We start from the raw sequence: 26,582 nt of genomic DNA, 5'->3' as shown, positions 1-26,582 counted from the left end.
TCATATAAATATAATCACTAAAATACTTTGCTGTAAAATCATGCGATGTGAACCTGAACCATCTAAATAATCTCAAGAAAGCTCACAATGTCTTGTGGAGCTCTTAAACGCAAAGAAATATTCTCTATTTGTCATTTCAACGTCAGTGTTATTCAACAGTCGCCAACTTGCAGCGTTCAGTTCAGGTCTCACGACGTGGGGAGCCCCACCCCGCCCCTTCTCCAAACTGAAAGTGCGTCATGTGCGTCACGCGAATGATCAGCTCTGATTGGACAAGGAGGCCGATTCGAGCTAGGGCTCCACCCACGTGACGTCCCTACATTTGACGTTAGCGAGCCTGCGCAATAATATCACGAGCGGGTTATGTGACGGCGTGATCACTCTTTTCATGTTCGCTTTGTAATTAGTGACGAATCACATTCTATGCAACGTTACCAGCCTATTTAGTGCCCTTTATTCGAGCGACATGAGGCGAACTAAGACTGAAGTCGACCGGTATGTGGCCTCCGTACAGACGTCGTCGCCCTCACTCAAAGAGGTAAGTGGAGCCGGTGGCGGCTAATGTTAGCGTTGCTAACCACCGTCGCTGCTTCACCTGAATCTCAAGTCAACTGGAGAGCCCGAATAAGTCATGAACAAAAAGGTTAGCGTTAGTTTGACGATGACGGCCATCGACGCGGAAACTTGTGGTCGGCGAAGCCCAGCTGGCCCTCGCGATCCAGTGGCTTTAGCTAACCGGCATGATGACGCTAACCATGTCCTCCGCTTGAATGCCCAGAAAGCGCGCGGCGTGGGCTGGCCACGGAAGCTAAGCTACTGAGCACTGCTAGCTAGCATGTCTTGACAAGACGAAAACATTTCAACATGATCCGTTTTGATCAAGTGTGTCCAATTTACACGTGTTTGTTGTTTGGGGGATATACAAGTAAGCGGGTCAATATCACATTGATGTGCCTTTGGTGGCCTTTTAAGAAGTACTCAGTTCTCATGAAAGTGAAGCAGAATAATGACACTGAAATCAAACTATAAGCGGGTCAACATTTCTTCTTGAACCTCTTGCGTTTACTGCATTTTATACGACATTTTCATTGGTTATACGTGGTTTAGGCACGTTCCACACAGATTGTGTAACAAGTGGTTAAATGATACATATAAACAAAATATGTTTTTAATGTCCACGTTAAGGTGTTTGAATAAATGAATTAGTTTGATAGTGTGTATTTTATTTTCATGATCATCATAGTGAACATTTTTCATGTGTCCATGAAATTGCTGTCCAACTGGGTCCACGATTTGAGCAGATGATTGGCAAAAGTAAATACATACAATCTTGGCTCAAACGAATCGAAGGTGATTGTCTTTGTGTGCGGTTCAAAATGGAGTTAATAAAATCGCCATTAATTGTAGTACTAATTACTATGCCGATTACAATGCAAAATGTCACCGCATTTGCTTAGATGGCATTGTTTGACTAAGAAATAAATAGAAATGCACATTGTGTAAGAGATCAAAAACAATTCCCCCAAAATTCAATTCATTTAAAATAAAACGTTTTTGCTCAACATAAGAGTGCTGGCTCATGTTTTGCAATAGTAAAATGTCATTGTCGTTCAATGAAGACACATTTGTTTCACAGTTTTTATTGACAATTTAATTTCCAGTTTAATAGTTGATTAACATTTAACTAGAGAGATTTCTGTTACCCCAGGCACTTTTGAACTCTGTCCAGTCTGACATACTCAACTTAACCCATTAAGGCCTAAAGCGCCTGGATCAACGGCTCCCCAAAACCCAAGGGCGCCTATAGAATCCTAAAACCTGAAGTTTTCCCAACTATGGATGGAATGACCTCCTGGTCATTCATTCCATTTTTTTGTCGTTGGTGTTCAAACACAGTACAAGAATTGCACCCTTATTTTAGCGGGTTATTTGTTAACGGAGGTCTTGTGGACACCCTGTGTTCATTACTTGAAATCCTACCATAGCTGCTGTGATATCTGTCATAGCTGAACAATCCAAGTGAAAAGATTTTATCTATTAAATGTGGTTGTGACTGTTGCTGAATCAAGATCTGTTTGAATGCTTGTCCTTTACAGAGGCCTGTCAAAGGATTTTTATTCGCTAAACTATACTTTGAAGCCAAGGAGTATGAGATGGCTAAAAGGTAAGCATGAGGACGAAAAAACTTTCAGCATTATGCCGTGCTGTCTTTAACATATTGATGATGTCTTCTATATTCTTAGACATGTATCAGAATATCTTAAAGTCCAAGAGAGAGATCCCAAAGCACACAAATTCCTTGGACAGCTCTATGAGCGAGAGGGAGACGTGAACAAAGCTGTAGGATGTTACAAGGTAAGACGGGCATTTTGGTTGCTAGTTACCTCACTGAATGTCTGCGATTCTGTCCTCAATAACTGTTATTGTCAGGCTGTCATGAATCAGTATTTTGCATATACGGGGTCAATGTGTGCCTAAACATTCAATGCCCTGTGTATGCAGCGCTCTGTGGATTTGAACCCAGTCCAGAGAGACCTGGTGCTGAAGGTGGCTGAGTTGCTGGTCGCCAAAGAGGAAAGCGACAGCAGAGCCGAGTTTTGGGTGGACAAGGCTGCCAAGTTGTTGCCAGGGAACCCAGCAGTCTTCAACCTGAAGGTGAGGTTGTTTTTTTTTCCAGGGAACTGGTTTTACTGGCCTTTGCAACTAAAGGTATGCAATACATTTAAAATCACATGGAAGTGCCCAAAATATTCCAACAGATATAGTAGTGAATCACATTTTATGCAATGTAATACACCAAAGTTAACGTATACTTATTAATTGCATTTGCAATATAATCGTGATTTGAGAATGCGTTTACGTAATTGCGAAGGCTGCGGTTTAAATGGTCATTACTTTATTGACAGCGGAGGGGGGAGCGAGATTCACCGAACGCTAAGCTAACAGTGCCGCAGCTACAGCATGCTTGATCCGTTTCATCTCGCATGGTGAAAACTTCCCACGTGTGGGGAAAAAAACTCACCGTATACGTGTGTTGTCTTTGCTTTAAGTGTGTTCAAAGTTTGAGCGCACACACGCAGATGTGAGTGTGAGGCTCCTCAAGCCACGACAAATAAAAACACATCCATGCACAGTTGTCAAGCGGTCAAATATTAAGAGGATGAATTTGGCCGTGTGTTCCGAACTAAAAGACAGACGAAAAGCTGTTGAGACGCCGCTGAGAGGTAATACCCGCTGGCATCATAAGTAGGCATTATCTTTTCCTACAAGGTGGCGTGCGTGTGTGATGTTACGAAATGGAAGATTGGTTAAGCGTTAATTTTATGTGTATGATTTCTTGATTTATCCATCTATATGTTAAGTTGAATGAGTGATTTTAGAAGTGCAGTCCACGTTTACATAACACGTTTCACAAAATGAAATGAAGTGACGTGTAGGAAGTGGTAGGGACACTGGACTATTGTTTTTCTATATATGAAGTTGAGTGATTAAGAAGTGCAATTCACGTTTACAAGTGATATGTAGGAAGTGACAAAACGACTTGTTTACACGATTGTTGTAATCTGCACTTGACTTTGTGTCTTTACAGTACAGTATCAATTATGTTTACACCATAGCTGTGTGGCAAAATTAAGTTGTGTTGAACGCTTACCAAACTGCACATCAAAATATTCAGTGACTATATACCTCTAATTGTAGTAGATAAACTGTCTTTCATATCCGTTAATGCTTCATTTGCCTTTATGCCTTAATAAACATTAACTGTTGAAAAATACATTAGAAAATACCTTGGGGAAAAAAATAGCAACTCAGATCGCAAATATTTGAAAAAAAAAAAAAAATAGCAATTAGATTATTTTCTATAATCGTTCAGTCCTAACTTCTTGTATGTGACATTGGAAGAGTATGTCATAGTAGCTGTTTTCTCTTTTCATTTGTGTAGGAGCGTCTGTTAAGTCGTCAAGGTCAGCAGGGCTGGAACCGACTTTTTGACCTCCTTCAGGCTGAGCTTGCAGCACGACCAGGAGATGCGCATGTCAACGTGAAGCTGGTCCAGCTCTTTTGTCAGGACGGCCGTCTGGAGGAGGCTGTTAAGCACTGCTTGGCCACTGAGAGAAGGGGCTTGCTTCGCCACAGTCTGGACTGGTACACTGTGGTGGTGCACACGCTTCAGGTCAGCATGGCTTCAAATGGAGGATTTCAGAAAGCTGCATCGGGATGTCGTTTTTGGTGTGTCAAGAAGAGATTGCTTTTGAACTGCTTTGTACGTTTAGGCCTTTATCTAAAAGGATAATAGGTATTCGTGAAATAACCTTTTCTCGATAGACATATGAGATGTAGCTGATAGACTTCGATCGATCGATTTTGTCCTTGTTTTGGCAGACAAAAATAGCTAATGATAATGAGAGTTGCTCTGTGCCGAACTAGAGTGTAGAGCCACGGCAAGTTCGTTTGACGCACACAGCGAAGTAGCAGCCATTCGCCACAGGCTTGTGAATGTGTGGAATACTGCAGTAGGAGACCACTGAAGAAAGGGAATGAGTGCTCGCTCAGACGAAACGATGGAACACAGCACAAACAAATTTGGTAGTGTGGAGTTCAATTTTGGAAGCCTTAACTGGAACCAGAACGCTCTCTCCAAACTGTCCTTATTGGTTTGCTGTCAATTCCCATTGCCGATTGACCGAAACCCATTTGAACCAACTACTTTCAGGATTACCTGACTCAGCCCAGCGTGGCCACCATTGACAAGATGTGTCGACGTCTTGAGAGAGAGCTGCTCTTGGCCCACTGCAACCTTGTGAGAATCACACTGTCTGGAAGCGCTGTGCAGTCCTGCCTTGACGCTCTCAAATGGTAAGTGTGTGTGTGACTTGCGGAAGTGAGATTGCAGTTGCCTATATAATTGCACGCGGATGCTGGGAAATTGTTTCGCTAAGATGGGTTTCAACTAGAATTTGTTGTGTGAGGTGGTTTGAAGGAACCCAACTTTTTTTCTTTATGCTGACTGTGACACTCTATAATTGCTGTTTGCAAACTGACATGTACCTAAGTCGTACATTTTTGCCATCTTCCTGCATGCACGCAGTTTTGACAGCACTATGCAGAAGCTGAGCAGTGTTGCAAGCCGGCACACAGATGACCTTAGCGAGGTGTTTGTGGAGATGCGAGCTCACCTCTACCTGCATTCTGGCACACTGCTTCTAAAGCTGGCACAGGAACGCCTACAGACATGGAGGGCAGTCATAGACCTGGCGGTGCTCTGCTATTTGGTGGCCCTACAGGTACTGAGCCCTTGTTACGATAAACTCCAATACCATTTCTAAATTGTTAGTAACGGTGAAAAAGAGATGAATCAGATGACGAAGATGTTAGAGTACAGTTTCCAGTGTGCAACATTACATTGTAGTTGCTGAGTCTGTTGTATTCAAAGAATCACTTGTTTCAGTGCATAGGTGCGTGTTGCTTTTTTTCTGTGATTTAAAAAAAAAAAAAAATGTGATCAGTATTGTCACTATATTAACAATGTAAAGTTTGCAAACAGTTTGATCGCATAAAAATCCATTTTCACTTCCCACTAGGTTCCCAAGCCAAAGGCGACCAAGCGAGATCAGTCTACCCCGCATCTTCTCGAGCTGCTGGCTAACGACAGACAGAGTCAAGCTGGCCACATGCTGCTCAATCTCAGCACTGATCCGTGCAGCTTGATCAGAGAGGTACGCATGCTTTTTGATGATTATCTGTGTGAACATTCAGTGTACTGTACAATGTTTGTGCTGCTAATGTGTATAATGACCGGTGACCGCGTTGTATTTTAAAATTTTTATTTATGTATTTTTTGTATATGTAGGTGGTGGAGGCATTTGGGAACCGTAGCGGTCAAGACTCTCTCGTTGAACTACTTTTAGGACCACAGGCCTCGACTGGATCCTCGTTCATTGCAAATGATGACATCCGTTCTATTAGAGCACAAGCTCCAGAAATCTCTCAGCTAGCCAAGTGGGATGCAGGTGCGGAACAACAGAGACTGATGGCAAATATTAATTGAAACATTTAGTTTTGTGAAGGATATTGATAAGTGATGAAAAAATGAAGCTTCAAGATGCTTCATGAACCAGTTGTATTTTTTTTTTTTTTTTTTACTTCTATAGCTGAGCTGAAAGCATACTAACTTGCCATTTCTTAAACCCTTTTCTTTAAACCAACTGTGCCATCTAGAGGAGTCAAAAAATGTAGCAACTGGTTTACGAAGCATCTTGAAGCTTCATTTTCGTATCACTAGTCTTGATGAAACATTACATTTAGATCGTTATGTTGTCTATGGGGAAGCATGGGTGAGGTATTTTACACAAGTCAAACCTTCACGTTAGTGTGCAAAGGCCATTATAACAGCTCAATTACACTAGCAGGATTTATCAACATAGTATTTTCCTAGGTTTAAAAATCCAAACACAGTACAGTGCATTCAATTTTATGCGTCCTCTGTAGGTGCTATCCTGTTGTATTGCGGAGACTTGCAACATTTGAGCTGGTTAGGATTGCAGTGGGCCCTTTTAGGCCAAAGACCGTCCTTGCGGTCCTGGCTACAGCAGCTTTTCCCCAGACTAAACCTAGAAACTTCCAAACTGGACACAAATGCACCAGAGTCCATCTGCCTTCTGGATTTGGAGGTCGGTGGAAGCAATCCCTGCTTATTTCACATATTTAGTCTATAAACAAGTCACATAATTAGCACTCACCTGCACCATTCTATAACACACTAACATCTTTCTTGTCTTGCAGGTATTCATACACGGTGTGGTGTTCTGCAGCCATTGTCAGCTGCAGGAGACGGCAAAGTTAAACAGTGGAATAAACCAGCAGCAACAGCAGCTTTATGAGCCTCGTTGCCTCCCTCTTTCCCTCCTTCGCCTCTTGACCACAGAGAGACAGAGGGAGTGGTGGGATGCCGTCTATAGTCTTATTCACAAACGAGCTGTGTGAGTGCCCCCCCTACCTCACTTGGTTCAAACTGTTGCAACGAATACAGCTGATATCGGACGCCAACCCCATCTGAACATTTATACTCAACCTTGTAACATCTCTAGCCCACTGTTAAATCTGTGCTGTGTTAATATGTTGACTCAAAATACCCTGTGCAATATTTGATGGTTTGTTAATGATACATATGCCTTTCTTTTCTATAAGTCCTGGCATGTCAGCCAAATTGCGAATGATAGTACAACATGGACTGAACACATTGAGAGCCGGAGAAAAACATGGGCTGCATCCAGCACTGGGTATCTACTGGGCTCAATGTCTCAGCCAGACGGTAAGTACGTGTCTATGCACACTTTTTAGATTTATGCCCGTTTGAAGAACTGCTGGCCTATTAAGCTGCAGCGGGTGGGGTCATCTGCTCATTTTGGTGTCCACTTTTTGTGAAATGAAAGGGTGATGGCGTTAACTCGTACTATGACCAGAAGGAGTACATCAGCCGCAGTGTCCACTACTGGAAAGTTGTGCTTCCACTGTTGGACAAGATCAAAAACAGACGAAGCATACCAGAACCCCTCGACCCCCTCTACATACACTTTCCATCCAAAGATATTCGGGTTAGTACTCATAGTTGTCCTCCGCCGTCACTGCTATTTTGATCTTATTGAAACCCTATGACTGTCTAACCTTGAGACAAAAGATCACATTGTGTTAGGTTTGCCAGTATATCATACGTAAATGCATGTAACTTTTCTCCTGACCAGGTCTCCTCTGTGAAGGGCTTTGAAGAAGAAGCCAAAATCGCACATGCAACTCTGCTTGACATTGAAGGCAAGACAGAGGAGGCCATTGCAACATTGGAATCAATCAATAACATGTCATCTGTCTGGCACTTAGCTCAGGTTGGTCGTCCGATTTTATTGATGGCGTATATGACAAAATAATGTGTAGAATTTATTTTGATAATTTAAAAACATACATTTTAGGTTAATTCATTTCATTAACATACCACTTGACCACATCATATACAGTACATTGTTACAATTCTAATGACACAGTCCACTCTTCCATTTTTGTAATTAGCTGTTCTGTTAGGGATCCCTCACATTTAATTTGGATGTGTGAATGATCAATCATCTTTTGCATGCCTGTTGTTTACATGGCTACCATGTTTTTTTTTAAAGATCTACCAGCGGCTGTCTGAGGAGGCCAGCAATGGAGTTGAGGAAACACAGGACCGGTGCATCACTTTTCTTAAGAAATTCAGGATTTATCTCTTAAAGATCTACAATGCCAATGCGGATGAGGTTGAAAAAGTAATGTTTTTTTTTTTTTCTTTCTTTCTTAGCCAGCTGAGTGTTCATAACCTCTGAAAGCTTTAAAACTATTGCCTGTGTATTGTATTCCAGCTTCCTGTGTCCATGGAGGAAGTGCTGGACCTTCTAAATGATGTGAATCAGCAACTTGGCGAGAGTGGAGAGGACGATGACGAGGAGAAGAATAATGGTTGTCGGGGACCAGCCCATTCAAGCCCAGCTTATCCCGCAGACACCATATCCCACATCAAGTTTTCCACTCCCTCCCCTAACAAAACTATTGTTTCCCCTTCTAAACGACACCTGGTAGGCTCCAGTTACTTCATAACTCCTTACTGGATAACCATCTGGACTTGTTTCATGATTAAATGTTGTACAACTATTGACTTCCTATTCCAGATTTCACCAAAGACACCACCTTACTGGGTGGAGGACCAGAAAAGTCTCCTCCAAATGCTGTGTCAGCAAGTTGAAGCCCTTAAGGTCAGCCAATGAATCACAATGTATACAGCATTATTTTAATTGACATAATTTACTTTATTCATTATTTACTGTAATGCACATTCAATACAGGTGAAGCATGAGTCTGCTCTTACTTCTTATTAAAAACCTTGTGTGAAGATGTCCAGTCTAAGGCCTAACAATCCTTTTGTTATCCAGTATTCAAAGAGGTTATCTAAGGAGAGCCTGAGATGCATCAAATTAAGTCACAAGGCATTTCTTGTTGCAGAACGAGGTCCATGACCTGAGACACAACTCTTCAGCAAACGTGAGCTCTCCTCATCACAAAATGTATGCTGAGTGCTATGGAGCTGAAGGGCTGCAGGAGTCTTTTCCCCCTGGCCAGTCCTACCATGGGGCCCCCTTGACAGGTCAGTGTACTTTTTGGAACACAAAACAAACATTATTTATGATTGGCTATTGATAACAACAATAGGAAGCTAGTTGACGGAAGATACGTTCTTCATGTTTGTGCTTTGGTGGTCAAGTTTCCACTACAGGTCCCTCTGGGTACTACAATCAGTCTCCTGCATATAACTCTCAGTATCTCCTGCGTACAGCTACAAATGTAACTCCCACAAAGGTAAACTAAGCATTGTGTCCCTTGTTTGCAAGAAAAATCTCATCATGCTGAAAATGATTTCCCCCTCCTTTTTACACAGGGGCCAATGTACGGTATGAACCGTATGCCACCTCAGCAACATATGTATGCCTATCAGCCGCCACCAACCCATACTCCTCCAATGCAAACCGCCCCTGCTTGCGTATATCCCCCTCAAGAACAGACTTTCGCTGCCCCGCTTCGATTTGAATCGCCAGCAACCAGCCTCCTGTCGCCGTATAGCGAAGACTATTATGGACAGAGTGTAACTCACCAAACCACCAATCCTCCTTTACCCGAACCCGGTTATTTCACTAAACCATCTGCAATCCCAGCTCAGCCACCAAAGAACATTGAGGGGAAACCTATGGATTTTGGCAAGATCTCCTTTGGACAGCAGGCACCTGCTGAAGTACCCAAAGTCCCTAGTTTTGGAACAAGCACAGTTTCCCATTCAACACCAACAGCTGCCTTTAAATTCAACTCTAACTTTAAATCCAACGATGGAGATTTCACTTTCTCAGCATCCAAAGCTAAGCACAGTGAAAATTTGCTCGGTCTTCTTACATCTGACATCCCCAGTAAGACAGACACTTCGACAGAGAAGCCTCCTGCTCAAGAGCAGACATCGGGCCAAGCGAGTACTTTCACTTTTAGCAATACAAACTCATCCGGCTTTTCATTTGGTAATACAGCACAAAGCACAGCCCCTCTGTCTCTGTTTGGAAAGGTGGAGCAGCCATTTAAGTTTGGGGATATTCCTCAGCCAGTATTTGGTAATGCCAAGTCTGTATCCGAAGATGAAAATGCAGCAGATAGTGACAATGATAGCACCCACGGTGAGGAGGAGGAGGAGGATGACGACGATGGTCCTCACTTTGAACCTATTGTGCCACTTCCTGATAAGGTTGATGTGAGAACGGGTGAGGAAGATGAAGAGGAGTTGTTTTGCAATAGAGCAAAGCTGTATAGATTTGACACCGAGACAAAAGAGTGGAAGGAACGAGGCATTGGCAATGTTAAGATCTTGAAACATTTCACTACGGCGAAGATTCGACTCTTAATGAGACGGGAGCAAGTCCTGAAGATATGTGCTAATCACTACATAACCACTGATATGAAACTGAAACCTAATGCTGGTTCAGATAAATCATGGGTATGGAATGCCATTGATTATGCAGATGAAAAGCCCAAGTCTGAGCAACTAGCCATCCGCTTCAAAACAATTGATGAGGCATTGCAGTTTAAGACTAACTTTGAAGAAGCCCAGAGCATCGTCGTGAAGCAACAACAAGAAGAGAAGAAAGAAGACGACGTAAAAACTCCGAAAGCACCGGAAACTTTGACAGCAAAGTTTGCATTAAAAGAAGGCGAATGGAATTGCACTGAATGCTTTGTGAGAAATAAACCCGAGAGTGTGAGGTGCGTTTCTTGTCAAAGTGCCAATCCCAATTCCACCACAGCACCAGACATGGGCCCTGAAAATGAATCAAATAGTGCCCCCTTTACTTTCAAATTTGGGACAAGTGATACTTTCAAGTTTGGGACAAGTGAATTAAAAACCGGCAGTTCTGCCTCCACTTTTCCTGAATTTAGTGCTTCTGGGACTTCATCTTTTACATTTGGCACAAATTCTAGTAAACCTGCTGATGCAGTAGAAAAGCAAAGTGCGCCTACAAGCAAGAACTCAGAATCCATTGTGACTTCTGGGTTTGGCACCCAATTTACAAAGAAACCAGGGCAGTGGGAGTGTGCTGTATGTTGGGTAAAAAATGAAAATGATGCAGAGAATTGTGCTAGCTGTACAAATCCCAAGCACAGCAGTGATTCAAATGGGCGGGCTCCTGTGGTTGCAAATCCATCTACAGCACCATTTTCAGGTTTTGGAGCTGTTTCAGCAAAGGAGGATAGGCAGGGGAGTACATCAACTTTACAAGCCATATTTTCCAAGAAGGACTGTCAGTGGGATTGTGACGTCTGTTTGTTGAGAAATGAATCCATGAGCAGTAAATGTGTTGCCTGTTCGGCACCAAATCCCAACGTGAAAAGCACAAGTGGCATGACTTCATCAGCTTCAGCTTCTGCCTTCAGTTTCAACTTTGGAGTGAAAACATCATCGGGCCAGACGTCTGGGACTGGCTTCACTGCACCTTTTGGTGCTGCCAGTTCATTTCAGTTTGGACAAAAAGTTGAAACTTCTCCTGCTGCTTTCAACTTTGAAGCTTCCCAGTCTGCCCCTAGGACAACAAATTCTTCTGGATTCTCTTTCTCAATGCCCATGCCTACAGGTGGCTTTACATTTGGAATTCCAAGTACTGAAAAAGATGAAACTGACAAGTCTACCCCATGTGATCAGATGGCTTCAGGTTCAGCCTCCAGCTTTCTTAAAAGTATAGCTAATAAACACAAGGTGGAAGAAAATGATTTTACCCCCCCAGAAGTCAATCAAGAGTTTGAGACAAATCCGTTAATATCTGGTAAAACTAATGCTTTTAGTTTTGCAGACCTGGCAAAGTCATCCGGAGGAGACTTCCAGTTTGGCCAGAAGGACCCCAATTTCAAAGGTTTCTCTGGTGCTGGCGAACAATTGTTCTCATCAACACCCCCCAAGATGAATGCCACAAATGAGCAGGGGGAAGACGACATGTATAAAACTGAAGAAAACGATGAAATCCAGTTTGAACCAGTGGTTCAAATGCCCGAGAAAGTTGAGCTTGTCACGGGGGAGGAGGATGAACAGGTGCTTTATTCCCAGCGTGTGAAACTCTTCCGGTTTGATGCAAATACCAGTCAGTGGAAAGAACGTGGGGTGGGAATCCTCAAATTTTTGAAAAACAGCTCTAATGGCAGACTTCGGGTTTTGATGAGAAGAGAGCAAGTTCTGAAGGTGTGTGCCAACCATTGGATCACTACCACCATGAATCTTAAGCCTCTAGCAGGCTCGGATAAGGCATGGATCTGGATGGCGAATGATTTTTCCGACGGTGATGCCAGACCTGAACAATTGGCTGCCAAGTTTAAAACTCCAGAACTCGCTGAGGAATTCAAGGCTAAGTTTGAGGAATGTCAGCGACTCCTCTTGGACATCCCCCTGCAAACTCCACACAAACTGGTTGACACGGGCAGAACTGCTCATCTGATTCAGAAAGCTGAAGAAATGAAGACTGGTTTGAAAGACCTGAAATCTTTTCTAACGGACGACAAAACAAAGATCAACGATGATGAGAGCCAGTTTCCATCCTCTGTCAAGTCAATATCAAGTCTTCTCATCAAGCCTCACAATGAAACCACTGGTCCTACCTTAGAGTGGGATAACTATGACTTAAGAGAAGAGGCTTTGGATGATACCGCTGATTCATCGGTCTATGCCTCTCCACTCGCCAGCAGCCCACTAAGAAAGAACCTTTTCCGCTTTGGGGAGTCCATGGGTGGTTTCAGCTTTAGCTTCCAACCTGGCATAAGCCCCTCGAAGTCTCCTGCTAAACTGAACCAGAGCCGATCCTCAGTGGGCACAGACGATGAGCAAGATGTTACCCAGGATGAGGAGCGAGACGGTCTATACTTTGAACCTGTAGTTCCCCTGCCTGACCTGGTTGAGATTTCCACAGGTGAAGAAAATGAACAAGTCGTCTTCAGTCACAGAGCCAAACTTTACCGTTATGATAAAGAAGTGAGTCAATGGAAGGAGAGAGGTATTGGAGATCTCAAAATCTTACAAAATTATAACACAAAACGGGTAAGGTTGATTATGAGGCGAGACCAGGTACTTAAGATCTGTGCTAACCAATGGATCACAGTAGCCATGAAACTGGAACCGATGAAGGGTGCGGAGAAGGCGTGGGTCTGGAGTGCACTGGACTTTGCTGAAGAAGGAGAGGGTAAAGTGGAGCAGCTGGCTGTGAGATTCAAATTGCAGGAAACGGCAAACACGTTTAAGCAGGTTTTCGATGAGGCCAAGATTGCTCAGGAGAAACTGGAACTTATGACCCCCGTGGCATGTATCGTTTCTCAGGACAGTGGAGACTCTTCAAAAACTGTCTGTGGGAAGGCAGCAATTGACATTTTGGAAGACACCACAAAGGAACGCACGGAACTCTTCATTGATAATAAAACATCTGGTTCTCAAAGTCCAGTCAACCCCACCAAGTCAGTGATGTCGCCCCCTAAGTTTGTGTTCGGCTCTGACAGTCTTCAGAAGATATTTGGCAGTCCAAAATCAAACTCTGACAGTGGTGACTGTGAGGCCAGTTTGAAGGCTAGAGATTCTCCACATCCAAACAGGGGCTCATCTGTACCACCTGCCTTCAAAATTCCACAGAAAGGTAAGCAACATTTACAATGTTTTTCAAATGTTCGGTTTGGAACGGAAACATTTAGTTCCCTCACAAAATTTTTTTAAAAAATCTAAATTGATCATATACTTTCTTGGACAGAAAATATCCTTAACTCATTCACTGCCATTGACAAATTTACTTGCCTTTTCACAGTGCAGCTATTCAATCCCAGGAACTCGGTTATATGTTTTTTCAAGTTTTTCTCAAGCAGGGTAAAAGAGGGTCTGAAAATGTCTGGCAGTGAATGAGTTAAAATAAATTTCTACCTTTTAGCAATTGAAAACCAGAAACATTAATCTTCACTATTTGGGCCTTTTCTAAAATGGCAATGTTGATGGCCATTTAGTTCCTTTTAACACAACAACCCATCATCCTTTAGGACTGGATTTTAGGCTTTTCAAAGATAACCCAATGGCCTTTTGGACAAGCACATCGAGCGCTCGGTTTGAAAGTCCAGGTACTCTAATGACCGCAGTGTGGCTTAACACTTCTCAGCTGTCACATGGGTGGTAGATGCAATTAGAAAGGAATAACCCAGATGCACGGAGTGGAAAACCGTAATGTGTCTGCATGTCTATGTACAAAAGGTTGAGTAGTAAAATCCAACTGTTTTTGTCCATCTCGGGGTGGCCAGTTTGTTAGTTGCTGTCAACTGAAAATGACATCACAGTTGCTCAGGGATCAAGTAACAACCAATCATGGCTAAGCTTCAGAAAACCGGTGAGCCGTGATTGGTTCTTACGTGAGCCCTGAGCACCTGTGATGTCATTTTCACTCGACAGCGACTGACAAAATGGCCATCCCCTGAAATGGCTGAACACAGGTGAATTTTGCTGTTCTACCCAGATTCCACAAATGCAATATTAATCAGAATGTTGTGTTTGGAGTAGTAAAGGCGTTTAGAACATACTTGTTAAGAACATTTTTTAGTTGACTTGCGCTGTAATTTAGAGTTTCAAGGCTCTGAAAAAACACCTTTTTTTTTTTTTTTTTTTTTTTTTTTTTTTTTTTTTTTACTTATCATTTATGGGCTCAAATTTTATCGGGAAGCAATAGTGCCAACAGGAAATTTTTCTTTAAAATCCAATGTTGCCAAAATGGTGAGCTGAGTGGCTCTTTTCCTCAGAGGAATGCATCAACATCTCACACTCCAAATTTAGTGCAGGAAGAAGTGGCAACAGTGTGAAATGCAATTCCCAGTCTAGTGTGACCATTGCAATGAAGATGCTAGCAAATACTAATTATAGTTCCAGGTATTTATATTGTCCAATGCGGCAGTGTAGCATTTCACACTTTTGAGTCTTGTCTGTAATGTGATTTGCATGCATACAGTATGTAAATGTTGTAATCATATAACCCGTCACATCAATTTGGATGCATGTTTGTTTTTGCCGTGCATACTGTTTTTGTGTGCAAAACTAATGCCTCAATAGTAAACAAAACTGATTTATTTCCTGTAAATATCACTCACTGATGCAGATGTCCCTTAATTCGTCACAGGAGTCAGCAATGCTGGGCCAGATGAGGACTCTGAGGTGGAGATTGTATATGTCAGGGAACCCACCACTGAACAAGCTGCTTTAGCCAGGAAATTATTACTGCCGCTCACGTTTTTTTGCTACCAGAATGAACCAGGCTACACCAGCGACAATCAACCCGATGGTGAGACCGCAGTTTCAGTTTGGACAGCAAGATTTGAACAATGATGACTCCGCATGCATGGGTCAAACACAGACATAATGTCAACAGGGTCGGCGTGTCTCAGTACAGCCGTACTGTAGTTTAAATAGTCAGGATAAAAAAATTTGATTTTAATTTTAGAATGTTTGATTTGAGGGATTTTTGAGGTGTTAGAAATGCAAATTACATGTCCTTTACTTCTCATACCTTGTTTGATTGTGATTATTGTGACTATTGGCTATGTATTTTATAATATTAGAATTATCTTATTCCACGTATAACTAATTAAGTTCTTTCTTGAATTGTTTTGTGTAGATGAGGACTATGAGTCGGCAGTGAAATCCTTGAATGGAAAACTTTACCCTGATCCTCCTGAAAGAAAAGACACTGCATCTGGTCACGGTATGGGAATTCTGAGTCACGAGTTTTTATTACTCATCATTTCACTGACATTTTGCATCTGATCCATTCAGAACCCGACTGCCAGGTCGTTTGGGAGAAAAAGCCAACGCCCGAGGAGGAGGAGAAGGCCAAAAGCCTTCAGCTTCCACCTACCTTCTTTTGTGGACTGAGCACCACTGACAGCGACCTGGATCCTGACAAGGCAGAGGACTTTGAGACTGAAGTCCAAAAGGCCCAACAGGAACTGGTAGGAAAAGGGTGAAAGTGTTGAAAGAAGGTGTTAGTGTGTGGTCTCATTTAAGATTCATGGGCTAACCAAGCACTTATAATTGCCTGTATGAATAAAGGTACGTATTACAAACTACAGTGAAATATAGTTTCAAACCCATCTTGCGTTACCCATAAACAATACTGTTTTATGCAACTTGGCAGATAAAAAACATATGTGTGGTGAAGAATCTCCGTACCTTCCATTAACAAGCAAAGTTAAACTTAGCATGTCAATTCCACATACTTCCTTGTTACCAATTACTATCAGCCACGGCTTTGAAGCTGTATTCCCGAAAGAGCCTAAAATATACACATTCTGAAAAAGAGGAGTTTTATTACGAATAGCTGAGGATGGGGGGAATCTAAGTCTTGAATTTGTGACTAGGGAACAGTCAACTGTATTGAGCCACTTTGCAAAGATAATTTAATATGACAATATACACAAGTCTAGTTAATTCAACTGTACAAAGGTTGTCTGTTTCAAATAGCTATGACATACAAGGTTTCGAGGCTACAAACGCGCAATGAACTAGTTTGCGTAGCGGCGTAAGAGTACATCGAAAGCATGCTCAGTTACTGCTGAACTTATTACGATTGTTCCAGATTTTATGGCCAAGAGGTTTCAAAACGATGTCAACGTGTAATGATAAATTAACTGTTTTATTTTTTTTTAATTGATTTATATTGGACCTTTCTTGAAACTAGAGGACACTGTGGTCTTGTGATACAGGATGCCCAATTAAACACGGCCGAGAAGGTGCCAAGTAGCCCTGCTGAAAATCCGACAACGGAGTCGTCCCCGAGCTTCAAGTCCAGCACAGAGGAAGACGAGTCAGAGCAGCCAGCAAAGGTGCAGACACAATCTCCAAGCAGCAACAGCAACAACAGCTCCCCGATTGACCTGTCAGCTAAGCCGGAGCCAGAGACCGCCCCTGCCCCCGCCCCCGCCCCCTCTGCTGCCCCTCCTGCTGTTACTAGTACAGGTTTGTACGTCTAAGATAATGGGCCCGAATCAAGTGTACGTGTATGACACTATTAGTGTGAATGGTTGGCTGTCTCCAAGGTGTAGCGTGCATAGGTGTTGGTAGGCCTGCGATCTTGAAAAGGATCAACGGTCAAAAATGGATGCTTGTTATTGAAAACAGGATACGATAGTTTGTGTCCAACCATCTGTGTGTTGACGCCATACATGCTAATGTGAAAGGACACTGTTCATTTAGCTTCTTAACTCATTCACTGCCAGCCACTTGAAAGCATTTTGACAGTTTCAAGACCCACGGGATATTGTATTCCATGATCATATGTGTATATTCTGTACATAGATGAGAATGTTCTCTTTTCAGATACTCCTAGCTTTGGCTTCACCGCAGTTGAGGGCTTCTCTTTTGCTGATCTGGCCCAAAATACAGAAGGCTTTGCATTTGGAACTCAAGGTTAGTTTGGCTGTATTATTTATTTTCTGTCGTCTCCACTGACATTTTTAATTTGTTTTAAATGTGTGTGTGCGCGTGTAGATTCCAACTTCTCTTGGGCAAACGCAGGCGCGGCCGTGTTTGCTTGCTCAGTCCCTACATCGTCCGACAAGAAGAATGATGAGGAGGGTGCAAGTGACGAAGAGGACTCTCCGAAAAATGTTGACATACACTTTGAACCGATCGTTTCGCTACCAGAGGTACTTTCTTCACGCAGTCATGCAAACAATCTGGATCATGGTAGATGAAGCCAAAGCCTGGCTTATAGAAAAGTAGTGATTGATCAAGGAGATATGTTGAAGTTAGCCACGTTTTAATGTCAGGGAGGGAGAAAGTGTTTAGCATGTGTTGTTAGCAGAAGTTGCAGAGAGTCTTAGCCACACATGTGGGGTTTTTGCGTTATTGAATGAATTGTTGCTGTCATAACTCCATCCCCTTAGGTGGAAACCAAGTCTGGAGAGGAGGACGAAGAGATCCTGTTCAAGGAGCGAGCCAAGCTGTACCGATGGGACCGGGACCTCGGCCAGTGGAAGGAGCGCGGCGTCGGCGACATCAAGATCCTCTACCACCCGGCCAAGCGTTTCTACCGGATCCTCATGAGGAGGGAGCAGGTGTTCCGGGTTTGCGCCAACCACAACATCTCCCAGACCATGGAGCTGAAGCCCATGAGCACCTCGGCTAACGCTCTCATCTGGACCGCCACGGACTACTCAGGTACACACAGACATCAGGCGGTGTCACTTTTCTATATGCGCCGCAGATGAGAGAACGGGCACAACGACAGCCGTCCAGCATCGACGCGTGAAGGAAGTTGGTGCTTTTGTAACTAACGGTCGCCACTTCTTTTTCTTGTATTTCCAGACTGCGCCGAGGGTGTCGTGGAGCAGCTCGCGGCCAAGTTCAAAACCCCGGAGATCGCCGCGTCCTTCAAGAAGACCTTCTGCGAATGTCAGAGCCTCATCAGCCAAATTGACGCTTCGTACAGCCCCGTGCCCATGTCCAGAATTCAGGAGCACTCCAGAGACTCGAACCCGCAGGTGTTCCTTGCTGTGGAGGCGGACGGCCAATCGCTTGGCACCCTCACCGTCGAGCTCTTCTCTCACCTCGTTCCCAAGACGGCGGAAAACTTCAGGGCGCTCTGTACGGGCGAGAAAGGTTTCGGCCTGAGGGGCTCCATCTTCCACAGGGTCATCCCGGGCTTCATGTGTCAGGTGAGGAGAAGTACAGTGATGATATCAGTGGTTCATGTCAATCATTTTGGATTGATGCGTCACAAACTTTCTGGGTTCAGAAATGCTTCCAAGGGTCCAAGGTAATACCGCTGACTAATGTTCTCCGTGGCTCCCGTAGGGCGGCGACATAACCAACAGTGACGGCACGGGCGGAAAGTCCATCTATGGCACAAAGTTCGAGGATGAGAACTTCGACGTCCGCCACACGGGTCCGGGCATCCTGTCCATGGCCAACCGCGGTCGCGATACTAACAATTCGCAGTTTTTCATCACACTGAAAAAGGCCGAACACCTGGACTTCAAGCACGTGGCTTTTGGCTGGGTTCGACAGGGTATGGAGGTGGTGCAACACATGGGGGAGCTTGGCACAAAGGGAGGCATCCCCACCAAGAAGCTTCTTATCGCTGACTGTGGACAGATTTAGACTTTATGGACTTTATTTGAAGCTCACGCATTCTAGTTGTGTCAAAGAATTACAGACTGACCACAACACTACTGGTCAAGAGCCACAAATATTTTGTAGGTAACGCCTTTATCTATATCACTGTCCGATGTGAAAATTTCATCCATATATGTTGTCTATATAATTGTACATTAACTTTTTTTTTTGTCTTGCATGTGTTCAATTTGAATATATTGGTATTCCTTACACATACGCTTCCCTTTTTGACCAAGCTAAAAAAAAAAAATTAATTTTAAAGAAATGGAATGTTATTTTAAAGCACTGTTGCTTGTAGACTGCCTGTTAGTGCTATTTGTCTCCTGCCCATTGTCTCCTGCCCAATCTTCATTGTTGCCCACATAAAACGTGATGGGGTGGCGGGGGGCTAACTTCATGGAAATCAGTTGCAGTTCGGTTCAAGATTAATATGAGCAAGAAATAAAAATGTTTTGAGTAATACATGTCCATATTTGGGGAGTCACAGGGACAATCCATTGTAATTTTGTGGATGTGCTTGGTGAATTTATTATTCTGCTGCATTTTAATGTCTGGTAGTTGGGTTGCAATAACGTGAAATTAAACACTTACCCAACCTCTTATCACCACTATCACGTCCCAACTATAGGTAGCAAAAAAAAAAAATCATACAGCACAAATTGTGTTAAGTGCATAATCTGGAACAGTCTTAACATCGACAACAAAAACATGGCAGGGGGGACGGGGATCCAGAGATGTTGATTTACTAAATATTTTTAACGTGTGCAGAACGCTACAGTGATTTTAATTTGAAATCTGATTATTTCAAGTAACAGTCCCATTGTATGTCAAGTGCATATGCGTGCGAACTATTTTGTACACGCGAAACCCATCTTTGAACGCACACATTTTTGTACACGATATTTCACAATACATACGCACTAAAATTCTTGTACGCGGTATCTGACATTATGCTGACGTGATTGTGGCACAAACGTGTCGGCATATAAAAAGGGATTTCAGTTTTTTTTTTTTTTTTTAAGTAAAAGGGTTGTGTAGTACCGGTCTTGGCCGCCAAGTGAGTGTGGCAGCAAAGTCCGCGGCTAGAAGGCTAGCAGAGCCCACCCCTTTGATGACGTCGACAGGATGTAAATGGTCTGCATCGTGGCCTTGTTCGGCCTTTTTCTCTCCAGCTTGGTTTGGGGTGGCAGGGTTTCTTTCTCGGGAAGATTGAACACCAACTCGGCAAAAATGATCATCTACAAGTGTATCATTACCAGTAAGGACTTCCCCTTAGTCAACCTCTTCGCATATTCCTTTCACGCTCGTTGTCGCGGAAGTTATTTTGTGAGTGGTTAATAAAATGTTTAAAAATAGTTTTCAGTCAACGTTTGCTAACTCGCCGCCCAGCTAACTCGTTGCCGTCGCGTTCCTAATGCTAATGCTAATAAGATGACGCCATTACGGCGACCATTGTTCAAGGTTTGCAGTTACGTTATAAGGAAAAAAAAACATTACGTGTAATGGCCAAGCCGGCGTGTTTTTGACGTCGATGGCAATCCTGAGTCATGTGTCCCCTCGCTTGTTGTTGAAACGGTGAAGGAAGACAGCCTTCCTGACCGATCTAAAGTTAGCGTTAGCATCACGTCCACGAGAACCATCGCCCCGCTTCTTTAATGGCGAATGTCTGTCAGGAAGACGTTTGGTCATTTAATCGAAATCCAACTTGAGTCTACAGCATGTACTATACCGTATTTGTCTTGGGTCAATTCGGCGCACTAAATGAACGCAAGTCTTTCCGGAAACAGTCGTAGGAAAACATGTTACTAGTTGGGCCCAAATGCGCACTAGTTTGCAAAGTGTCTCACTAGTACTACTACTAGTATTGTGCAGATGTCCCGGAGTTCCAATGTTTGCCTCACTAGTAACATGCAGTTGTCGCGTTAATCCCACTGTCAAGCCAAATATCACTAACAGTAGTGGTAAAACGTTATTAGTAAAACTGCCATTGTATTAGTGCGCTTGAAACTAACAGGGCCCGTGCATAGCGTCATCACGACGTCACCATCCGCCATGTTTGGGGCGGTGAATGAGTGCATGGTTAAAGGCAGTGTATTTGCCGATTCCAAAACATGTTAAAATGCAAGAAAATGACGGGGCTTTACAACCACAGTGACATAGCCAACGAGCTACAAGCTTATATGAGTTGATTTTTAACACATCTGCTTGTCATCGAAGCGAGGAATATGCCGTTGTTTCTCAAGAGCGACGCGGAGGCAGTGCCGATGCACCGTCAACAAATAGCAACCATCAACAAGAAAACTAACAATTAAAAATAAAAAACGTAATCATTATTCATTTTTGTGTTCTTTAATTACACACATAGATCATCTGATCGTTACAGTACAGCCCTCATTTTAGGAAGAATTGTAGTAATAACCAGGTAGTCCCTATCGATATGTGATGTGACTTTTGAGACCTAATTATGAACACTCATGGAGTTGAATGTTGTGCCAAACTCCCTTCTAAAATCTTTTTTTCCCCAAAAATTGGGTTTTATAAAATTGGTTTTGTTGTAACTAGCTGGAAACAAGACAATGAATAAAAAAAAAACGTGTTGTTTTTTTTAATAGTTCGTTTTCATGTTGGTGCTTGCTATTTGTTGACAGCTCCTGCGCACACGTCTCAGCTTAGCCTGTTGAAAAAGCACAAGTACACAATTTGTGTTGCTGAAATTCAAGTGGTAGCTCTTCGGCTACCTTACAGAGAGTGGACAAAGCCATCGTTTGCGTTGCATTTTGGAGTTACGAACAACTCCAAATGTGCCAATCTGTTGCTGACTTTACCTAACTTTGATCTTTCGCCAAGCAGGAACCCTATAAAAACTCAGTCCGTTAAATTTTCTTCCTTTGCGATCGTGGGTGGCACTACTGCACCTCCTAACATAGCTACGGTTCACCATGTTTATATATTTCGGCCGTCTAAATCAAGCGAGAAACAGCAAGTTTGTCTTGCGTGTAACAACAGTAGTCACGTCTCCTCTGTAGCGACGTTACATATCCATGTTTCCACTCATAAATGTTTATTGCCTTTCTCCCCTAGATGATGAGATGTTCACAGACACCTTCCCGATTAAGGAGACTCCAATCTTCTATGAAGTGGAAGGAAAGGTAAGCAGTAAGACTCACGTAATTGTTTGTTAGTCATCCACTGCTGAAATGTCGCATGACCAACCTAGTTTTATGGCTGCATTATTAAAACTCATTCAATCCCAAAGACATATTTATGTCTTTTCACAGTCCAGCCATTCAATCCCAGGAATTTATTTATATTCTTTTTCACATCTTTTCAAACGTTAGGGGAAAACGGGGTCAGAAAATACTTTAATAGTACTTTCATGCTCAGCGTCGCTGTCTGTCGTTGCGGTATAAGATAAGTATATGACCGGCTTGTCACTTGCTCTTTCGATTTAACCTTAATTTCATCTAACCTTCTGGTGATAGCTCCTGTAAGATGTGTCACTAATGACAACGGGCCTCAGTATAAGACTTAACTAAATAAAGGCATAAAACGTGGAGAAAAAAAAAAGAGTTATGAACACCTAGTGGCAGAAAAATGAACATAATGCAAATCTGACTCGAATGTGTTACAGTCCCTTATAACTGTTTAGTATATCCTTTTAACTTCCGAGTAACATATTAGAAATTATTTTTGAATTACTGTATCACTGAATGAAAAGATACAAACATAATTGTATTAGGTAAACCTATTTGTCCAGGAGTATGTACAAGAGAAAAACTTGTACATTTTATTGTACATTTAGAACAGATTAAAAATAAAAAATAAAAAAGGGGGGGGGGGCATGTTAACTGGAAATTATGCAATTGGGATTACAAACTTTATTCGACTGACAGCCATACAGCGTATGTGTGTGGTAGGATGTGGGCAATGAATTAGTTTTACGTTGCATTAAAAAGTGCATTAAAATAATCAATTATATCTGCTGACACCTGAAGAAACCCTGAAAAATAATGAAACTCCGACCTTGGGTGACTTGTGCCGAAATCGTCCTCCAACTGTATCAAAAATCTTTAGTTTCGCTCCATCATGCACAAGTATTGAACCATTTGGAAAGAAAAGTCCAACAAATGGTGATGCCTACTGAGTTGTGCCATTTCTGTTTCAGGTCATCACCAATTCAACGCACATCGACGACTCTTTAATCGGCGGCAACCCATCGGCTGAGGAGCAGTTGGAGACCACAGATGCGCATGTGGAGTCTGGCGTGAACATCATTCTCTTCAGCAAACTGGTGGAGACGACTTTCGACAAGAAGAGCTTTGTCGCCCACATCAAGAGTTATGTCAAGAGGTATGTCATCAATTGCTTCGCCTTCTGGCTTTCTAGGTTGATTGACGTACTTTAAGGGTATTTTGGAACGTGGTTTCAAGCATTTCTTTTCTTCTTCAGAATAAAGAACCACGTGAAAGAAAGCAATCCTGACAGAGTAGCACAGTTTGAGGCTGACGCCCCCGATGAGGTCAAGAGGCTCCTCTCAAATTTCAAGGATTTGCGGGTAATTCCACACAGACGCACTCAATGCAAAACATACAAGAGTCTGCTTCTTAATTATTTCCCTTTTGGATTAAGCTTATTCGAAGGCTCACATCTAACTAGGGCTGTCCCGGCCGGCTAGTCGACATAGTCGACGTCGCCGATGACGTAAATACGTACCCCAGAATAAAAGAGGAATGCACACCAGAAAGAGTATCTCAAATCACACAAAGTATCCTTAAAATGATTGTCCAGAACATGAGGCCCATTGCTTTTGTGAAGGGCGTTCCTCATTGGACTTTGAGTTATTTATTTTTTAGTTGTACTCGGGCTGCTTAACATGAGCTCACACATTGTTTCACTGTAATGCATGGACAGAAAAAATACCTCATTCATGTACACACGTCATGATGCTTGCCTAAAAGAAATGTGAGTGTTCATTCAATTTCAATTTTTTTTGTAACTTTAATAAACAAAGAATTTGAAAAAAAAAAGGTTTTCAGAAGTGGTTTTGGAACGTCAGAATCGTCAACCCCAAAATTGCTGGATTGGTTGAAAAAAAATATTGTTAGACTAATCGGAAAAAATAGTCGATAGATTAATCGGGAGAAAAATAATTGTTCGGGACAGCCCTACATCTAACCCTCCTTTGCCTCACCATCCTCTGCATCTTCCGATTTATTTCACTTCAGATGTCTTGCAAGTCTTTCCTCATGTCCCAAAATCTCCTCTGTTCTTCCTCTTTGCCTCTTAACCTGGATGTCCAACTTCCTTTTAGGAAGTTCCCAGCCTTTGGGCTCTGATGCAGCGCCAAATAACCCTGTTTTAAATTAAACTCTTATTGGCCGTCAGAATGTTTTTAAAAAGATGATGCCGATAAAGCTTCAAAACTCTAAATATTGGCGCCTATAATTGGTGGAGCTCTAATTGAGGGCAAGCTATGTCGCGGTTAGGGGTTGAACGTCAGATCTTTGTAGCCTATGCTGAGGTTATGGTAGTTCCGTCGATTTAGTGTGAGAATTATTTTTGAAGTTGTCAACTTGCTAGCCGCGCAACTGTTTTTGCCTGCAGGTCGCCTCTGAATTGCTCACGCTCCTGCCGTGAAAAGGTTTGGTAGATTTGTCAACAGATGTTGGCGTGTGCCAATGATTTCTCCAGGTTTTCGGCTGACACTTTAGGATTCTCTTTTTCCCCTCATGAAGCATTCTTCTACCCTGTGCTATTGCAGTCGCCTTTACAGGACAAGCACTACTTGGACGGGAACTAACTTCCTCCATTTTGCAGAAAATTGTCTAACAAAAGGAGGGCTTCAGAATAAAATAAATTTAACAACTAATAGAGCAGTAAAGATTGGTTTCGATTGGATACTATAAATGTCATCTTATTTTGACGATTTACACTCCAGCCCCCAAAAAAAGGCTGCTCGCTCGACTGCTCGCTCACTTGTTTTTCTTTAGTTCATCTATGTCAGGATGTAATTGACAGATGAGTTAATCCCGTTTGTCTTCATGTCAGTTTTACACAGGCGAGTCCATGAACCCTGATGGCATGGTTGCAGTTCTGGACTACCGTGAGGACAATGTCACACCATACATGGTCTTCTTTAAAGATGGCCTCGAGACTGAGAAATGCGTAAGTATATAATGCGTTATGCAAGGACAAAAGTGAAATGCATTGCTCCAAATGTTGCATACCATTTATCAATCATTGATTGTTGTTCTTGCAGTAACTACACGGACAAACCTGTTTGTCAACCGGCTGCTGCTGCTTCACCCTAAATGCACCATATTGACATCATGGCCAACGAGACAATAGTTTAAAAAAAAAAAAAAAGTTCCCCATCCCTAATCACTGTTTAACTTTTTTGTCAGTAAAACTGAAGAAATGTCTTCAAGGCACCCCAGATTTGGACTTTTTGGATGTTTAGCAAAGACAACTCTGCTTTCCTTCGCGCTCTGGGTTTGTGGTTCCATTTGAAATTTCATCTGCATTATTGCTTTAAATTGAAAATAAAATCTGAGTACCATCTTCTGTTTTGTTTTTTAAGTGGGATGTGTGATATTGGAATCAACTCGTGTGACTATTTGGGATATTGTCTGGATTCATTTGAATTTAGTCTTTCACAGCAAATTCTCACATATTGTGTTAGGACTTGACTTCAAGGTTAAGGTCACAGTCAAAAATAGATGTGTAGTTTTTTTGTGCTGTTCATTTTGACGCCACGCCTCAAAACCCGATTTTCCAACTGCGTCACATGTATGCAAAATAATGTACTAGATCAAAGGAAAACATCCCAGTTCACCCTGAAAAGGCTTAAGCAAATCAGTAATAAAATAGAAAACACTCATACGATGCCTCAAGTCTGAACCTACTTATGAAATTCATCCTAAAAGGGTAAATGTGCAGGCCAACAAAAACATGCTCTCTGGTTTACAATTGAATTACAGTAAATAAAGCGGGGGGTCCACTGTATAACACACAGTGGTCTTGGGGTGGGGTAGTTCAGTTCAGTAAATGCACATAACCCAACTGCTTTTCATGGACCACTTGCACCCACCGTTCAAATTTACATCAAAAAGAAAGCATTGGAAAAAAAAAACACTAGGGTGCTGATAGTTTACCGTTTGTTAAAACATGCAGAAGTTCAAAATGGCACCATGCTGCAGTTTCTAAGAGGTATTTTTACACTAGGTTGAATGTTTTTTTTTTTGTCCTTTGTCTCCCATTATAAATCACCATTTTTAATGTTCTGTAAACCTGGTGTGTTACAATGCTTTTCCCGTGATTACTGAATCAACCCTCAGTGGCGACTCAAAAATGTGTG

At 42.5% G+C, this 26,582-nt stretch overlaps 2 protein-coding genes across 4 annotated transcripts; both read left to right on the top strand.

Annotated features, from left to right (window-relative positions):
- The first annotated feature begins 328 nt into the window (after nt 1-328).
- On the top strand, nt 329-19,685 carry ranbp2 (RAN binding protein 2). 3 transcript variants are annotated; one of them, XM_086050715.1, is made up of 30 exons: nt 329-538; nt 2,097-2,164; nt 2,244-2,355; nt 2,503-2,655; nt 3,944-4,174; nt 4,715-4,857; nt 5,090-5,285; nt 5,583-5,717; nt 5,852-6,011; nt 6,490-6,671; nt 6,784-6,980; nt 7,189-7,312; nt 7,434-7,595; nt 7,743-7,880; nt 8,163-8,294; nt 8,388-8,600; nt 8,694-8,777; nt 9,025-9,166; nt 9,284-9,378; nt 9,458-13,718; nt 14,110-14,187; nt 15,231-15,392; nt 15,726-15,812; nt 15,884-16,059; nt 16,813-17,065; nt 17,426-17,515; nt 17,597-17,754; nt 17,995-18,268; nt 18,416-18,765; nt 18,905-19,685. In XM_086050715.1, exons 1-30 carry the CDS (start codon nt 467-469, stop codon nt 19,208-19,210), a joined length of 8,934 nt encoding a protein of 2,977 aa, XP_085906841.1. In that variant the 5' UTR covers nt 329-466; the 3' UTR covers nt 19,211-19,685. The 3 variants fall into 3 exon arrangements, with proteins under 3 accessions (XP_085906841.1, XP_085906840.1, XP_085906839.1); XM_086050714.1 differs by lacking the exon at nt 14,110-14,187 and having other exon boundaries at nt 9,296-9,378; XM_086050713.1 differs by lacking the exon at nt 14,110-14,187.
- Nucleotides 19,686-20,322: 637 nt separating this feature from the next.
- Nucleotides 20,323-25,786, top strand: tpt1 (tumor protein, translationally-controlled 1). Its single transcript, XM_086050717.1, has 6 exons — nt 20,323-20,483; nt 22,307-22,374; nt 23,391-23,575; nt 23,675-23,780; nt 25,274-25,390; nt 25,485-25,786. The coding sequence occupies exons 1-6, from the start codon at nt 20,357-20,359 to the stop codon at nt 25,485-25,487; spliced, it is 606 nt and encodes a 201-aa protein (XP_085906843.1). The 5' UTR covers nt 20,323-20,356; the 3' UTR covers nt 25,488-25,786.
- Nucleotides 25,787-26,582: the final 796 nt, after the last annotated feature.

This window comes from Filicampus tigris, chromosome 14 (assembly GCF_054856515.1).
Source record: "Filicampus tigris isolate MCC_2025a chromosome 14, RoL_Ftig_1.0, whole genome shotgun sequence".
Taxonomy (NCBI): Eukaryota; Metazoa; Chordata; class Actinopteri; order Syngnathiformes; family Syngnathidae; genus Filicampus; species Filicampus tigris.
Note: the sequence above shows the minus strand (reverse complement) of the source record. Positions and strands in the feature narration are given on the sequence as shown.

Coding starts and splice junctions, on each gene's coding strand:
- ranbp2 (XM_086050715.1), top strand. CDS start 467: ATGAGGCGAACTAAGACTGAAGTCGACCGGTATGTGGCCTCCGTACAG. Junction 13,719..14,109: donor CTTCAAAATTCCACAGAAAG/GTAAGCAACATT, acceptor ATCATCCTTTAG/GACTGGATTTTAGGCTTTTC. Junction 14,188..15,230: donor CGCTCGGTTTGAAAGTCCAG/GTACTCTAATGA, acceptor AATTCGTCACAG/GAGTCAGCAATGCTGGGCCA.
- tpt1 (XM_086050717.1), top strand. CDS start 20,357: ATGGTCTGCATCGTGGCCTTGTTCGGCCTTTTTCTCTCCAGCTTGGTT. Junction 20,484..22,306: donor CTACAAGTGTATCATTACCA/GTAAGGACTTCC, acceptor TTTCTCCCCTAG/ATGATGAGATGTTCACAGAC. Junction 22,375..23,390: donor TCTATGAAGTGGAAGGAAAG/GTAAGCAGTAAG, acceptor TTTCTGTTTCAG/GTCATCACCAATTCAACGCA.